Source organism: Embiotoca jacksoni, unplaced genomic scaffold, assembly GCF_022577435.1.
Source record: "Embiotoca jacksoni isolate LCO1_2020_lvr unplaced genomic scaffold, fEmbJac1.0.p SCAF_104, whole genome shotgun sequence".
In the NCBI taxonomy this organism is placed as follows: domain Eukaryota; kingdom Metazoa; phylum Chordata; class Actinopteri; family Embiotocidae; genus Embiotoca; species Embiotoca jacksoni.
In genome coordinates this window covers 467,867-483,771 of record NW_027185235.1, presented here as the reverse complement: position 1 = coordinate 483,771, position 15,905 = coordinate 467,867, and the positions used below count along the sequence as shown (strand labels likewise).

Sequence of the window (15,905 nt, the reverse complement as noted above, 5' to 3'; positions counted from 1 at the left end):
ACTCACACTTCCAGCTTCACCTGCTCCTCCTCCTCCTCCTCCTCCTCCTCTTGACCTCTAAATGTCAGTGTGTTTATTTATTTACACAGATCAGATTTTATGTTTCGTAAATTCAGTAACTGATGAGCTGCAGCTCACTGTCGATGGTTTGTGACATCATCATGACATCATGTCTCTGTCCTGCTCTCATTGGTCAGCTACGAAGGTTTCTTCCTGTCCTGCTCTCTGACTCATGGAGGGGCGGAGCTCTGCGCGCCGCAGCACACCAGCAAACAGTCGGTCAGCAAGTACCTGTTCCACCTGGTGGTGTGGGACCAGAGGTACGTACCTGAGCCTCACCTGTCCCACCTGCTGACATCACACCTCACCTGTCCCACTGCTGACATTACACCTCACCTGTCCCACCTGCTGACATTACACCTCACCTGTCCCACCTGCTGACATCACACCTCACCTGTCCCACCTGCTGACATCACACCTCACCTGTCCCACCTGCTGACATCACACCTCACCTGTCCCACCGCTGACATCACACCTCACCTGTCAGACCTGCAGGTCAGCTGACCACAGAACCCTTCAGCTTCAGCTAAAGGTGAGACACCAAAGGTGTGTGGGCGTCGCCGGTGCTGCAGGGTGTGACGGAGGTGTTGTCGCCCCCTGCAGAGTGTGACGGAGGTGTTGTCGCCCCCTGCAGGGTGTGTTTCCCGGTGCAGATCAACCAGCTGCCCAGAGAGTCTCAGCTGACAGTGACGCTGTACGCCACCTCTCTGCCGCCCCCCGGAGGAGCCGAGGAGAAGGGCAAGCAGCGGCGCAGCATGGAGGCTCTGGGCTGGGTCACCATGCCGCTCTTCAACTTCAGACAGTGAGTCACATGACCCTCGCACAGGAAGTCCCCGCCCACAAACAGCCCGACACATCAGTGACCACAACACAGACACAACATGGCGACTGTCGCTCTGAGCTGTTTGTGTTTGTTTGTTTTTTGTTTGTGCTGTTCAGACTGATGTAGATTTTAGAACCTGTCGTCTCTGCTGAACAAACAAACGTCTTCCTGCTGAGCGTTTATGATGTCATTTCCTCCCAGCTGCTGCTCATTTCTTGCTAATGTTTTTTTTTATTACCAATAAATATATAAAGAATTTGGTAAATTTTCTATTGTTGTGGTTTATTGTTTAAAAGGCACGTTAGAGAAATAAAAGCAAAGATAGAGTGAAGGAACATTTAAGACATGATGAAGGTTGTTGGTCATCGTGATGAAGACTCGTAGCTTCATGTCATTTTCTGCAGCAGCAGGAAGTGTGTTCACTAACCTGTGTGTGTGTGTGTGTGTGTGTGTGTGTGTGTGTGTGTGTGCGCAGTGTCCTGACATGCAGCAGGAAGTTACTGGGACTGTGGCCTTCGACGCCGGGGGGGAGTGGAAACGCACGCACGAGTTCCCCCAACTTCAGTCAGCCGGACAGCGTCATCCTGCAGGTGAGAGCAACTTCCTGCAGGAGGGATCTTCGTCCTGCAGGAGGACAGTCCCCTCACTGCTGTCCTCTGTGTCTCTGTCTCTCAGGTGGACTTCCCCACCTCGTCCTTCGAGGTTCGCTTCAGTACTCCTCCTCCATCAGACTTCTGTCCTCAGTATGATTTTTCCAGGCTGGACACCATTAGTCAGATCCAACTGCAGGACGTCCTGCACAAGAAGGCCTTCTTCTGGTCAGAGACACACACACACACACACACACACACACACACACAGATGATGTTGTTGTTGTTGTTGACGTTGTCCTCGTCTCTCTGCAGGTTGTTGTTGACGTTCCTGTTGTTGTCTCTCCACAGGCTGACATTGTTGACATTGTTGACGTTGTGGTTGCTGATGTTGTCCCCGTCTCAACAGGCTGACGGTGGAGGACAAGCGTCTGCTGTGGGAGAAGAAGGCCTTCTGTCAGTCAGAGAGTGCAGCGCTGCCTCTGGTGCTGGCCAGCGCCCCCTGCTGGCAGTGGGCCTGCCTGCCGGATATCTACGCCCTGCTCCGACAGTGGGCCTGCCTGGGTCACTTGGACGCCCTAGGACTCCTTCACGCCTCGTATGTCCTCACCTGTCTGCGTTGATAAAAAAAAAATACAAGCTTTATTCCAACATCAGTGACGTCAGGACGGTCTCGGGTGAAGAGCTTGTCAGTTTCCTCAGAATAAATCAGAGACAGATATAAGCGCTGTGTCCCTGCTCATCTATCACTCTGATTGGCTGCCTGAAGTGTAAACAAACAGCAGCTGGTCCTCTGAGGAGTCCACAGGTGTGACAAGATGTTGTACTGCAGGTAAAATGTCTGATCACATGACCGTGAAATCATCACGTGTGCTTCAGGTTCCCGGATCAGGAGCTGAGGAGGACGGCGGTCCAGTGGATGGACTCCATCTCTGACCCGGAGCTGCTGGACTTCCTGCCTCAGCTGGTCCAGGTGAGAGACAGGTGTCCACATGTTTCCACAGGTGTCCCTCTACGTGTTGATGTGTCCTTCAGTTTAAATGCAGCTCAGTGTAACCTGACACCAGCGGGACAGCAGGTGGAGCTGTCCATGCTTCGTTGTTTCTGTTACCATGGTAACAAGTTTACGTCCAGTAATCAATAATCAATAATGTGTTTCTGGATCACTTTGACTTAATACAATATAAGCTTTGTTAAGAAATGAAGGATTTCTCTCTAGTGAAACAGCAGAGGGCTTTTATTTTGAAATGGATACAGGAAGTGTTGTACTAAAAGTGTCTCTGTCTGTCTCTCTGTCCCTGTCTCAGGCTCTGAAGTACGAGTGTTACCTGGACAGTTCTCTGGTTCGATTCCTCCTCCGTAGAGCGATCTGTGACGTTCGCATCGCTCACTACCTCTTCTGGTGAGCTCATCATTGATCACATGATCAGGTTGAGGCTCTGTAATTGGCTGTGTCTTTCTGAAATGCACCCTGGGAGTCGTAGTTAAAGGATGAAGCCAGCGAGCATCGCTGACTTCTTCTGTGGTCTCACCTGTCCGTGTGTCCCAGGCTGCTAAAGGACAACCTGCAGGACAGTCAGTTCAGCGCTCGCTATCAGCACCTGCTGGCCGCTCTGCTGTGCTGCGCCGGTCGAGGGCTCCGAGACGAGTTCGACCGGCAGTGCTGGCTTGTCTCCATCCTCGCCAAGGTGGCCCACAAAGTCCGGGACGCGGCGCCGTCCGGCCGACAGGTGAGGACGGACACACAGAACATCATGATCAGGCACAGTACTGAGCGACCAGCAGGGGGCAGCAGAGACACAGCACATGGTGTGTGTGTGTGTGTGTGTGTGTGTGTGTGTGTGTGTGTCTCCAGTCTGTCCTCAGAGAAGGTCTGGATGAGATGAAGCAGTTCTTCTCAGTGAACAGCAGCTGCAGACTTCCTCTGAACCCGGCGATGGTCGTCACAGGAATCAACATCCAGGTACACACACACCTGTTCAGGGTCTGATCGGATCCATTGATTGGACGAAGGTAACGTCTCTTCTTCTGTCTTTTAGACGTGTTCCTTCTTTAACTCCAACGCCGTCCCTCTCAGACTGTCCTTCCAGAACATGGACCCTCTGGGAGACAACGTCAACGTCATCTTCAAGGTAGCACCTGGCCACACCGTCCCAACACAGGTTACATCACCACGGTGAACTCTTGACAGTTGACCTTTGACCCTTCTCTGTGCAGTCAGGAGACGACCTGCGGCAGGACATGCTGACTCTGCAGATGATCCGCATCATGAACAAGATCTGGATCCAGGAGGGCCTGGACATGAGGATGGTCATCTTCAAATGTTTCTCCACCGGCCGAGGCCGAGGTGAGGTCAGACAGGTGGACACCTGCGGGACAAGTCAACAGTGTGTGTGTTACCTGTTCTCAGGTGTGACTGACAGATTTGACCTGTTCTCAGGTATGGTGGAGATGATTCCTCAGGCTGACACTTTAAGGAAGATCCAGGTGGAACACGGAGTCACGGGATCCTTCAAAGACCGGCCGCTGGCCGACTGGCTGCAGAAACACAACCCCACTGATGAGCAGTACGACAAGGTAACACACTCACCCACACGTTAGAGTCGGACCTGTCTGTGTGCAGGTCACAGACAGGTCCGACTCTAACGTGTGTGTGTGTGTGTGTGTGTGTGTGTGTGTGTGTGTGTGTGTGTGTGTGTGGTTCCAGGCGGTGGAGAACTTCATCTACTCGTGTGCAGGCTGCTGCGTGGCGACCTACATTCTGGGAATCTGCGACCGCCACAACGACAACATCATGCTGAAGTCCAGCGGTCACATGTTCCACATCGACTTCGGGAAGTTCCTGGGACACGCTCAGATGTTCGGGAACATCAAACGGTGAGAGTGCAGATGTCGTCCAGATGTTTGATGTGGGTCCACTACCGAAGCTTCAGATTATATTAACCAATAAGATTCATTCTAAGAGCCGCAATGACTCAGTCAGATCAGTACTTGCGGTGAACCGCTCCAGGTGTCCTCGGTACACCTCATCACACACCTGGTAGAAGGTTCATCATGGTCCAGTTCTTCTTCTGGGGTTGTGTTTCAGGGTCTTCTGTCTCTTCATGTGGTCCACACTGACTCTGGGACCTGGTCTGTACTCTGTTTCAGTCTGGTTTGGATCAGGGTTCACACCTTCTGTTACGGGGTCTAGACTTGGTTATAGAGTGGGTTTAGACTTGGTTAGAGACTGGATCTAGACTGGGTCTAGATTGGTTTTATACTGGGTCTAGACTTGGTTATAGACTGGGTTTAGACTGAGTTTTGACTGAGTTTCGACTTAGTTATAGACTGGATTTAGACTGGGACTAGATTGGTTTTATACTGGGTTTAGACTTGGTTATAGACTGGTTTTATACTGGGTTTAGACCTGGTTATAGACCTGGGTTTAGACCTGGTTTTAGACCTGGGTCGAGACTGGGTTTAGACTTGGTTATAGACTTGATTTTGACTGGGTTTAGACTGGGTCTAGACTGGATTTAGACCTGGTTTTAGACGTGAATCTAGACTGGGTTTAGACTTGGTTATAGACTGAGTTTAAACTTGGTTATAGACTTGGTTATAGACTGGATTTAGATTGGGTTTAGACTGGGTCTAGACTGGTTTTATACTGGGTTTAGACTGGGTTTAGACTTGGTTATAGACTGGATTTCGACTTGGTTATAGATTGGATTTTGACTGGATTTCGATTGGGTTTTGACTGGGTCTAGACTGGATTTAGACCTGGTTATAGACCTGGGTTTAGACCTGGTTTCAGACATGGATCTAGACTGGGTTTAGACTTGGTTATAGACTGGATTTTGACTTGGTTATAGATTGGATATCGACTGGATTTCGATTGGGTTTAGACTGGGTCTAGACTGGTTTTATACTGGGTTTAGACTTGGTTATAGACTGGGTTTCGACTGAGTTTCGACTGGGTCTAGACTGGGTTTAGACTTGGTTATAGACTGGATTTAGATTGGGTTTCAACTGGGTCTAGACTGGTTTTATACTGGGTTTAGACTTGATTATAGACTGGGTTTATACTGGGTTTAGACTGGGTCTAGGCGGGTTTTATACTGGATTTAGACTAGGTCTAGGCGGGTTTTATACTGGGTTTGGACTAGGTCTAGATGGGTTTTATACTGGGTTTAGACTGGGTCTAGGGTTAGGGTTAGGCTTAGGCGGGTTAGGGTTAGGGCTAGGCGGGTTTTATACTTGGTTATGGAACTGGTTTTAGACTTGGGTTTAGACCTGGTTTGGACTTTTGGACTTTTGGAGAAAGACATCTGAAAGGTCACGCGTTATGATGTCGTAATGATTTCACGCTCCGCCCCCTGCAGAGACCGCGCCCCCTTCGTATTCACCTCCGACATGGCGTACGTCATCAACGGAGGAGACAAACCGTCTAGCCGCTTCCACGACTTTGTCGATCTGTGCTGCGAGGCGTACAACCTGATCCGCAAACACACACACCTGTTCCTCAACCTGCTGGGCCTGGTGTGTACAACACACACACACACACACACACACACACACACACACACACACACACACATAGACACACACAGAGACATAAACAAAAACACACATACACAGACACACACGCACACGCTCACACACACGCGCACCACACACACACACACACACACACACACACAAACTTGATTTCCTATTTTGTTTCAGTCACAGAAACATACGTGGGATATTCTGAACGGTGTGTGTGTGTGTGTGTGTGTGTGTGTGTGTGTGTGTGTGTGTGTGTGTGTGTGTGTGTTTCTCCAGATGTTGTCCTGTGGGATCCCTGAACTCTCTGATCTGGAGGATCTGAAGTACGTCTACGACGCTCTGAGACCTCACGAGACGGAGGCCGACGCCACAATGTACTTCACCAGGTGCGCACACACCTGGAGACCAGACGGGTTCTAACGTTCTGTTGGTCCAACAGTTCTAACGTTCTGTTGGTCCAACAGTTCAAACGTTCCCGTCCCTGTCCAGGTTGATTGAGTCCAGTCTTGGCAGCGTCGCCACCAAACTGAACTTCTTCATCCACAACCTGGCCCAGATGAAGTTTGCCTCATCGGAGGACCGGCCCACGCTGTCCTTCGCTCCCAGAGTCCACACGGTGAAGACCGACGGGCTCATCCGGAACCTCTACATCTGCAGACACGTCCGCACTGCCACGGCCAGCAAGGCCTACGTGAGTCCAGCATCAGAGACCGGCACCGGTGTAGTCAAGAATCAAAATGATGTCCTCTAAAGTGATGAAAACCTGTGTGTGTCAGGCCTTCGTGGTGAAGGTGGAGCGTGACGGTCAGCAGGAGGCGCTGCTGGTTCAGAGGACGTTTGAAGAGTTTCATGAACTTCACAGCAAGCTGAGGCTCATCTTCCCCTCATCCAAACTCCCCAGGTACACACATGGGCACACTCAGGTGTCCTTGTAAGAACAAACCAATGAACATGATGAGCTGCTGTGTCACAGAGACAGACGGCCAATCATAGTCACATTCCGTCTGCCCCGCCCACAGTTTCCCCAGCCGCTTTGTGATTGGTCGTTCCCGTGGTGAGGCGATGGCAGACCGGAGAAAGGACGAGCTGAACGGTTACGTGTGGCACCTGATCCATGCCGCGCCAGAGGTCGCTCAGGTCGGTCCATGTGTTCCTGTTACACACACACACACACACACACACACACACACACACACACACACACACACACACACACACACACACACACACACACGCGCAGCTGATGAAACGAATTATGATTGGCTGACCATCTGACCACCTCTCTGTGAGAGGAAGCCTGCTATCTTTGTTGTTGACATGTTGATTCAGTATCCGTGTATCTTCATGAAGTTTTACTCGTAAACACTCAGCAGCCTCATCAGTTCAACGATGTCATGTGACTCTTTAAAACATATTTATTTATACAACATAACTCTGTGTCTCAGTGTGACCTCGTCTACACCTTCTTCTACCCGCTGCCCAGAGACGAGAGACCAGGGATGACCAGCATCAAACCAGCAGGTACACACACACACACACACACACACACACACACACACACACACCACACACACACACACACACACACATACACACACACACACCACACACACATACACAGAGTTTCACTGGAGGCCGAGTCTCAGCTCTTTATTGTGTGTGTGTTGCAGAAATCTCCTGGTCTCCAGCTTCAGGAAATGAACTCGGTGAAGTCAAACTGTCGATCTCCTACAAGAACGACAAGCTCTTCATCATGGTGATGCACATCCGAGGACTGGTCAGTGTGTGTGTGTGTGTGTGTGTGTGTGTGTGTGTGTGTGTGTGTGTGTGTGTGAGAGCGTGTGCGTGTGCGTGTGTGTGTGTTATTGATCTGATGTGTGTGTTTTCATGTTATTATTTATTGGAGCAGCTGTCATCATGTTTCAAAGATCAGCTGAGGTCTGATTGGCTTTTGGGAGCAGCAGACAGGTGTGATGTCAGACCTCACGTGTGTGTGTGTGTGTGTGTGTGTGTGTGTGTGTGTGTGTGTGTGTGTGTGTGTGTGTGTGTGTGCATGCGCAGCAGCCCCAGCAGGATGGGACCGACCCGGACCCCTACGTGAAGCTTTACCTGCTCCCGGACCCCCAGAAGACCAGCAAGAGGAAGACCAAGGCGGCGCGACGCACCTGTAACCCCACCTATAACGAGATGGTACGAAGGGTTCCTACGTGTCCTCTGTTGCATGTGCAGATTAACACGGGAACATGTGACAGACAGGCAGGAAGTGAATGTTTAATGTAACCCCGTTTAAACTTCCTGTTTCCTGTGTCCCCCAGCTGGTGTACGAGCGGATCCCCTGGGGGGACCTGGACCAGAGGGTGATCCACCTGCGGGTTCTGGGTGACGGGGCGTTCTGGGAGAATACCCTGCTGGGGGAGACCTTCATCCCTTTGAGAAAACTGGTCCCCGGGCAGCACTGGGTGGACTGGCACCAGCTGGGCGGAGCCGGCTCAGACGCCGCCCACTGACAGGAAACAGGAAGTGGTGGATTTAAAAGAAGAGAAGGAGAAAAGTGTTGTCCTCAGGAGAACGTTAGATAAAAGGGAAGTCCTTTCAAAGTAAAAGCCGTGTGGCTGCCCCCCTTCTGTGTGAGGGGGCTTAACCTTGTATCATTTAATGATTAACAGATTAATGAGTTAACGAGCAGGTTAACAATGTTCACCTCCAATTAACTGCCTAACGAGTTCTGAACCTGAGACGAAGATGATGGCAAGACACAGAGCTCAGAGGACATTAACAGACACTTTTAACACCAACATGTCTGAGGACTTGGAGGACATGGTCAGAGGACTCGGTCAGAGGACTCGGAGAACAGACCTGGTTCAGGTGGACTCTGCAGTGATTTTGATGTGATGGTTTTTTTGGGACCAGGAGTAACAGCGAACTGAGGCATGCTGGGAAATGATTTAAGGACCTTAAGGAGGAAACAAGAAGACTAAATGTTTCACATGTTTTTATTGTTAAAGAAAGTTCAAAGTTTCTTTTGGAATATTTCAAATTTAGGAGGCGATTTTAAAAGCTTTTTGTGTCTTGAGAGGTCAGAGGTCAGAGTTCGTGTGGTGCTGCATTCGACAGACGGTTCCATAGAAAGGAACTGAGATGAACTGACTTCCTGAACTGGGTCTATGAGTTCTGACGGTCCAGGAGGAGCTGGTTTATGACTGTGCTGTGTGCTGTGTGTGTGTGCGTGTGTGTGTGTGTGTGTGTGTGTGTGTGTGTGTGTGTGTGTGTGTGTGTGTGTGTGCGTGTGTGCGTGTGTGTGTGTGTGTGTGTGTGCGCGCGTGTGTGTGTGTGTTCAGTTGGACCTGGATGGTTCTGTTGAGTACCGGTCTGTGAGACCTGAACAGTCTGACGGTCATTTTTCTTTTAATTAGTAAGTTAAAATAAAGCATTTGAAGTCAGTTTATTAGTTTAAACCAGTGCAGCGACCCGCAGCGACCCGCAGCGACATCACTGTGACGTCACAGTGAAGCCTCCGGTCTGACCTTTCAGCCGTGGCCATCTTATCATGTTCACCCAGGACCGACCATATTTGGACAGGCTTGGGAGGAGTAAGGGGTGGATCTGACATTATGCCCCACGCCCCCAAGATATGTGTTTGAGTCCTAATATCTGGTCCAATGACACCGTGATGACTTGTGGAGAAGTTACTGTGATGCTGTTTAATGGGAGTGTGTTGGAGCCCCTGGTGGTCCTCAGTGGTACGACACGTCTTTAAATGATATCAGTCGTGCAGTGACTCCTCCCCCTCTGAGGTTCAGGTGTCTTCTCTGACAGGTATCTCTTTTATTTTGTCCACCCACCCTGGTTGTGTCAGTGAGGATTAAACACCTGTTTGTATGAGTCACCTGATGGAGAACCGCCCCCTGCCAGGTGTACCTAATAAACCGACCACCATCCTCAACACTTACTTTCCTTTTGACTTTATATATTCAGCAGAACGTTCTCCGCCTCTTTCAGCAGGTAAACCGGAAGTCACCTGCTGCAGTCCGACAGGTGAGCCTCACCGTCAGAACCATGTTTCATTATGACAGAGGACTGGTCAGGCCCCGCCCCCCCACAGGGACCCATGGAGCTTCAGACTGATGTGTACAGAGGACTGATCATGTGACTGATTCATGTGTAACTTACTTTTTTATTATTTGCACTACAGAATAAACTTGAACTAAAAAAAAACCTTAAAACGCTTCCTTCCTTCCTTATTTATTTATTTATTTAGTCTGTCAGCAGGATTTCAGAATGATTTGAGTCTATTCGACGTGCTGTTAGAGCTTCATCTACCTGACAGGTGAAACTCATCAACATGCTGATTAAACAGGTTGTAAACACTTCATATAAAACAGGTGTGCCTAAACACCTCGCAATAAAAGGCAGCTCTACAATGTTTTATCACCAACTATAAAATAATAAACCTTTAGTGTGAATAAATATATTTTAGATTTTGATGGCAACTCAAAAAATCAGGAGTGAAAACAAATGCTGTTTGTATTTTTTTGTGTAAAAAGTTTATTTTGAAAGAGTAAAACTTTCAAAGCAGAAATATACAGCTGATCATTGAATAGAAAGTGTTCTGATGAAATTGTGCTTGAATGTAGATGCAGTTTTATAGTCGCTTGGTTTTCATGTGCAGAGCAGCTGACAGCCGCCGAAAGAAATACAGATATTTATACTTTATATTTGATTATATTCACAGTTTCACATGAAATCATGTTTCCTGTTCAACCCTGAGTGACTGACAGCTGTCAAACTAAACAGAAACAGTGTTTCTGGAGCTCTGCAGGACGGTGAACACACACACACACACACACACACACACACACACACACACACACACACACAGACACACAGACACACACACACACACACAGACACACACACACACACACACAGACACACACACACACACACAGACACACAGACACACACACACACACACAGACACACACACAGACACACACACACACACACACACACAGACACACACACACACACACAGACACACAGACACACACACACACACACACACAGACACACACACAGACACACACACACACACACACACACAGACACACAGACACACACACACACACACACACACACACACACACAGACACACACACAGACACACACACACACACACACACACACACACACACCCCGCCCCGTCCCGCCCCGTCCCGTCCCGCCCCGTCCCGTCCCGCCCCGTCCCGTCCCGCCCCGTCCCGCCCTTCACGAACACCGCGACGCTCCCTGACTTTTCGGTTCCCGGAAACACAACGACGATAATTGTTTTACGGTCCCTGAACTTTCTGATGAAATCTCACCGGAGCCTCAGACGGAGCGACGCGGCCGGTAAACCGTCCCCGTGGAAGAACACAGTAGCAGTATTAACTTCGACCGGAAAGAAAATCCCGTTGAAACCGTCCGATCAGCTGCTGAACGGCGGTTTAAATCGAGTATTTGACTCTTTCGTCGTCTTCCGGTTAAAACTAACCGTCGAGCTTAATTAGCTACTCGTGCTAAGCTAACCTGCTAACTACCGGGGAGACCTCCGGCCGTCGTCGCCTTTTCTCGGAGAATAATATCAGACAGAATGGCTCGTTTTTCATCTCCGGTCATGGAGCTTTCCTTGTTTCGTGACTCCGACGTGATGTCCGTCTCTTCCCACCCGTCCTCCGGCTCCGTCTGCACCGAGTACTCCACCAGAAAGAAGTCCAACCACCACTCTCAGAGGCCCGCCGCCGGGCTCACGGACCGCGTCTCCTGGGTTTCCTCCGGCTGCGGTGGCCAGCATGTGTGCGGGTCCGTGTAGAGACCGAATTCCAGTGAAAGGATTCGGGTTGTGTTGACGGGCAGCGGTCGTTGTTGTTGACCGGAACCGGGACCGGAGCTGCGGTGGTTGGACAGCTGTCACATTAGCAGCTAACTGCTAACTCCGGAGTTATTTCCGCTGCTCAGTTCATGTCACATAATTTTTTATTTTTCATTTTAAGTTGAGAAACATGTTCAGAAATATGAGCAGTGAGAGACATTTATCCGGCGGGGAGAGCTCGTCCTCCTCGGCCGGACACAGAGTCACCTCGCCCGGGCCTGGCATCCAGGAAAGCTCGTGGATCGGGTTGCTGTTTGGGCCCGCGCTGTCGCTGCTGCAGAGAATCCGCCCGGGCCGCCCGCGGGCCGACGAGTCCAGAACCAGCTTAGTTCAGGAAGAGAAAGAGTTGTTACGACAGCTGGATGACATGATGCCGCAGACGGCTCACCTGACCTACCTGCGGTGTCAGCACGACGGAGCTGCCAGCCTGCTGGAGCCGCGGACCGGCAGCATGTTCCCGTGGTTCACCGTCGACTCTCTACGGGAACTCGGGATTCCGAGCGCCGCAGAAATGGACTTAAACTTGTGCCAGCAGACGCAGGTCGGGTACCTGTCCTCTGTCAGGACTGTTCTGAACCAGGTTCTACTGAGCTCTCAGGAACTGAAAGCCCCGGCAGGGATGGACTGGGTCCCCGGGACCAGCAGCGGGGGGAGAGGTAGGACGTGGTGGGGCAGCTTCTGGGGGGCCGAGGACAGCTCGCAGAGGGGGCTGCTGTCAGACCCGTCCTGGGCCGAGGACGGGACGGGGACGGGCCGGCTGTGTCCACCGGCAGCCGAGACAAAAGCTGGCGGATCAGCGAGCGGAGCATCGACGGAGGGAGAAACCTCTGGACCTTCTGAGAACAAAGAGAAGCCCGACAACAACGGAGGCCTTCGCTCAGTCCAGAACACAGCGGGCGCCGTGCAGGACCCCAGCAGCACCTCGGGAGCGTCCGGCAGCGAGGCGGCCGCTCCGCTGCCCGACCAGGACAACGGATACTCCAGCCTGGAAGAGGAACACATCCAGCGGGTCCGGCTGAAGGCTCTGAGGGACCAACGCTCAGCGCAGGAGGACGAGATGCCGCAGGACGGAGACACGCCTGAGGAAGAGGAGACAGGAAAGGAGGAGCACCTGACAGCTACAGGGCGGGGCCATTCTGAGGAGGCGGGGCTCCCCGCCCCTCAGTGCCAGAACCGAGCCATCGCCTTCATCATGGGATGTCCCTGCAGCGACGACGACAGCTCCGACCCGGACTCCACCGACGACGACGGCTTCGACAGCGAGGGCTCCGACCTGTCCGACTCTGATGACGATGATGATGACGATGACGATGATGATGACGATGATGATGAAGAGGAGGAGGGCGGAGCCTCAGACTCGTACAGCGAGGCCGACTCAGAGGCGGAGCGTCTCTGGAGCTCCTTGAGCCGAAGTCTGGACCCATACAACCCCCAGAACTTCACAGCCAGGCAGAAGACCGGCACCTCCCGACCCTACTCCACCCCCTCCCCCACCCCCACCTCTTTCCCTCCCTCCTCTCCTCCCCTCCCCATCTCCTCCCTCCCCCTCACTTTCTCCTCCCCCCTCCTCCCCTCCCCCTCCGGCCTCGATGTCTGGGATGACTCCACCTCTGCCAGTGAGGTGGATGAAGCAGAGAGCCTCCACCTGTGGAGCTCCTTCAGCTCCTCCGACCCCTACAGCCCCTTCAATTTCCAGGCTCCCTACAGGACTACAGGACCGGACCCTGACAGAGAGAGGACCCGGGTCAGGACCAGGAGGGGGCCGCACCCCCCCTCTCAGAAACTAGCCTCTCCACCTCAGTACAGGAAGGAGGAGGCCGAGGAGCGGCTGGACAGCGGCTTCTCTGAACCCTCCTGCACCTCCTCCTCCACCTCCTCCAGCACAACCAAGAAGGTCAGTGAGTCTCTGACACGAGATATTGTCTCCCTCTCAGGTGTCTCTGAGGTTCCTCAGTAGAACTTGATGCTGGAACCTGAAACGGGTTCTGGATTTAGAGTGTGTGGTGTGACGGCTGCTCGTCATGTGATCAGAGTGTTGACAGGAAGTGAAGCTGACTCCGGAGTCGCTGTTAATAACCGGTTCAGTTTGAGTCATCGGGTTTAATTCGTTCTATTGATTTTAATGCAACAGAACAGATGATAATAAATATCAAACAGAAAACAAACACGGTTTCAGTCATTTAAGAAAAATCCAAAATATCCAAAATGATGATGATGAAGTGAAGTCAGAAGTTTTAAAGAGCGACTCTTCCTCCTCTTCCTCTCAGGTGCGTTTCTGTGACCAGGTGGAGGAGTTCTTCGTCAGCTGCGGGGAGGAAGAGGAGGACCGGCAGGGCCCCTGGGAGCAGCTGGCCCGAGACCGCTGCCGCTTCCTGCGCCGTTGTCAGGAGGTGGAGCAGAGCATCACCTTCTGTCTGCAGCCGCAGCACCGCCGCCGGGCGTACGAGAGGCTCGCTGCCCACGATGCATGAGGACGCCACGGAGAGGACGCCACGGAGAGGACGCCACGGAGAGGACGCCACGGAGAGGACGCAGTCTGCAGGTGGACAGACAGACTGATGCTTCTGTGACCTTTGACCCCGACAGACGGCCTGTTTTCATAGTAAACGTGTCGACAGCTGACGCCAGTGATTCTGAGTGGATTCACACCTCGTCGCGGCCGTCGTCGTCACGGTGACCGTCTCCCTTCTCGTTCAGTGTTTGTGTCTCAGACAAGAGGAAGCTGCTGTCGCCATGGAGACATCACTGTCTCTGACACGTTTAATTCAAACAGTTTGAAGCTGATGATCATTTTATTGATCGATCAGATTATTGATCTGATTATTAATCAGGTTGTTATCTGAATTTTAATCAGATTATTTAAAGTGTTGCATTTATTCACATTATGAAGACAAATATTGACAGAAACCAGACGTTGGCGCTTCAAGTGTTCTTTAACTGATCATCACATGATCCACTGATCAGCCTGATTGATCTGCAGCTTCTCTGACTGATGAACACCTGCAGTCACACTGTTTGTTGTGAACAGCTCAGTGTTTGTGTCTGAATTTAAAGCCAAAGATGTGTGTGTGTGTGTGTGTGTGTGTGTGTGTGTGTGTGTGTGTGTGTGTGTGTGTGTGTGTGTGTGTGTGTGAGAGTGAGAGACACACACAGTGAGCTGTAGGTCTGGATGAATCTCATCAGTGTTTAACATGTTGCTCACTGATCAACTCTGATCTGAATCACTGTGGTGTTAAAATGAACTGTAGGTCCTGCAGGAGGTTCTGGTTCTGAAGGTCCTGCAGGAGGTTCTGGTTCTGTTCTGCTGACCTGACATCAGATCATCAGCAGGATGTCTTTGATCTGATGTTCCCTCCACAGAGGGAGCTCACGTTTCCCATCATGCTCTCTGCTTCATCGGTCTGACTGACGAGGAGCAGCGATCAGTCAGATTAAACACACTCAGTGTTCCAGTGTGTGTTTATTAGAACCAGATTGAACGCTGCAGTTGAATCAGAAATCTTTGGTGTTATTTTAGTCAGAAGAAGCTTTTTATTTTTCTAATGCATCATTGGTTTCGTTGGTATCTTCATCACCATCATCACCTTCATCATCATCTCACAAACTCAATACAAATAAAATCAATATTTAATGATCACACACTGTCGTCTGCTGTTCTCTGCGCACACACACACACACACACACACACACACACACACACACACTCTCTCTCTCTCTCTGCAGAAGGTGAGGGAAAAAGGACCATCAGGGAACCATCATGACCCCTCAGGGGGCCTCAACCCTCAGGTTGGGAACCTCCTGTTTCACCTGTAACTATCTGAACGTTCTGACCTCTGCAGTCCTCCTCAGGACTGTAACACCAAACACATCCACCAGGTGTCTCTGTGGAGAAACTACAGGTGTGTTCAGACTCTTGTCGGCAGCAGGAGGAGGAGAGCGCCCTCTGGTGGAGCTTCCTGGGGTAAGCAGGGACGTCTGTTTTATTTTCTAT

The 15,905-nt window shown here is 51.1% G+C and overlaps 2 protein-coding genes across 2 annotated transcripts in view; both read left to right on the top strand.

Annotated features, from left to right (window-relative positions):
* The window catches only part of pik3c2b (phosphatidylinositol-4-phosphate 3-kinase, catalytic subunit type 2 beta), an 18,527-nt gene extending 8,314 nt beyond the window's left edge, over positions 1–10,213 (top strand). The window contains 22 exon segments of the mRNA XM_069175488.1: positions 198–320; positions 695–862; positions 1,359–1,473; positions 1,559–1,701; positions 1,883–2,071; positions 2,353–2,446; positions 2,781–2,875; positions 3,023–3,203; positions 3,329–3,436; positions 3,513–3,605; positions 3,691–3,820; positions 3,914–4,050; positions 4,181–4,350; positions 5,838–5,994; positions 6,280–6,389; positions 6,493–6,694; positions 6,780–6,904; positions 7,023–7,140; positions 7,449–7,524; positions 7,674–7,780; positions 8,065–8,193; positions 8,319–10,213. Coding sequence (XP_069031589.1) covers positions 198–320; positions 695–862; positions 1,359–1,473; positions 1,559–1,701; positions 1,883–2,071; positions 2,353–2,446; positions 2,781–2,875; positions 3,023–3,203; positions 3,329–3,436; positions 3,513–3,605; positions 3,691–3,820; positions 3,914–4,050; positions 4,181–4,350; positions 5,838–5,994; positions 6,280–6,389; positions 6,493–6,694; positions 6,780–6,904; positions 7,023–7,140; positions 7,449–7,524; positions 7,674–7,780; positions 8,065–8,193; positions 8,319–8,510 — 2,962 coding nt within the window. The 3' untranslated portion in view covers positions 8,511–10,213.
* A 1,079-nt stretch (positions 10,214–11,292) lies between these two features.
* ppp1r15b (protein phosphatase 1, regulatory subunit 15B) lies at positions 11,293–15,551 on the top strand. Its single transcript, XM_069175445.1, has 2 exons — positions 11,293–13,808; positions 14,182–15,551. The coding sequence occupies exons 1-2, from the start codon at positions 12,045–12,047 to the stop codon at positions 14,383–14,385; spliced, it is 1,968 nt and encodes a 655-aa protein (XP_069031546.1). The 5' UTR covers positions 11,293–12,044; the 3' UTR covers positions 14,386–15,551.
* Positions 15,552–15,905: the final 354 nt, after the last annotated feature.

What these genes read in the sequence shown, in the direction of transcription:
- ppp1r15b (XM_069175445.1), top strand. Translation starts at nt 12,045, where the DNA reads ATGTTCAGAAATATGAGCAGTGAGAGACATTTATCCGGCGGGGAGAGC. An exon ending in CCTCCAGCACAACCAAGAAG is followed by an intron (nt 13,809 to 14,181) that starts GTCAGTGAGTCT and finishes TCTTCCTCTCAG; the next exon opens with GTGCGTTTCTGTGACCAGGT.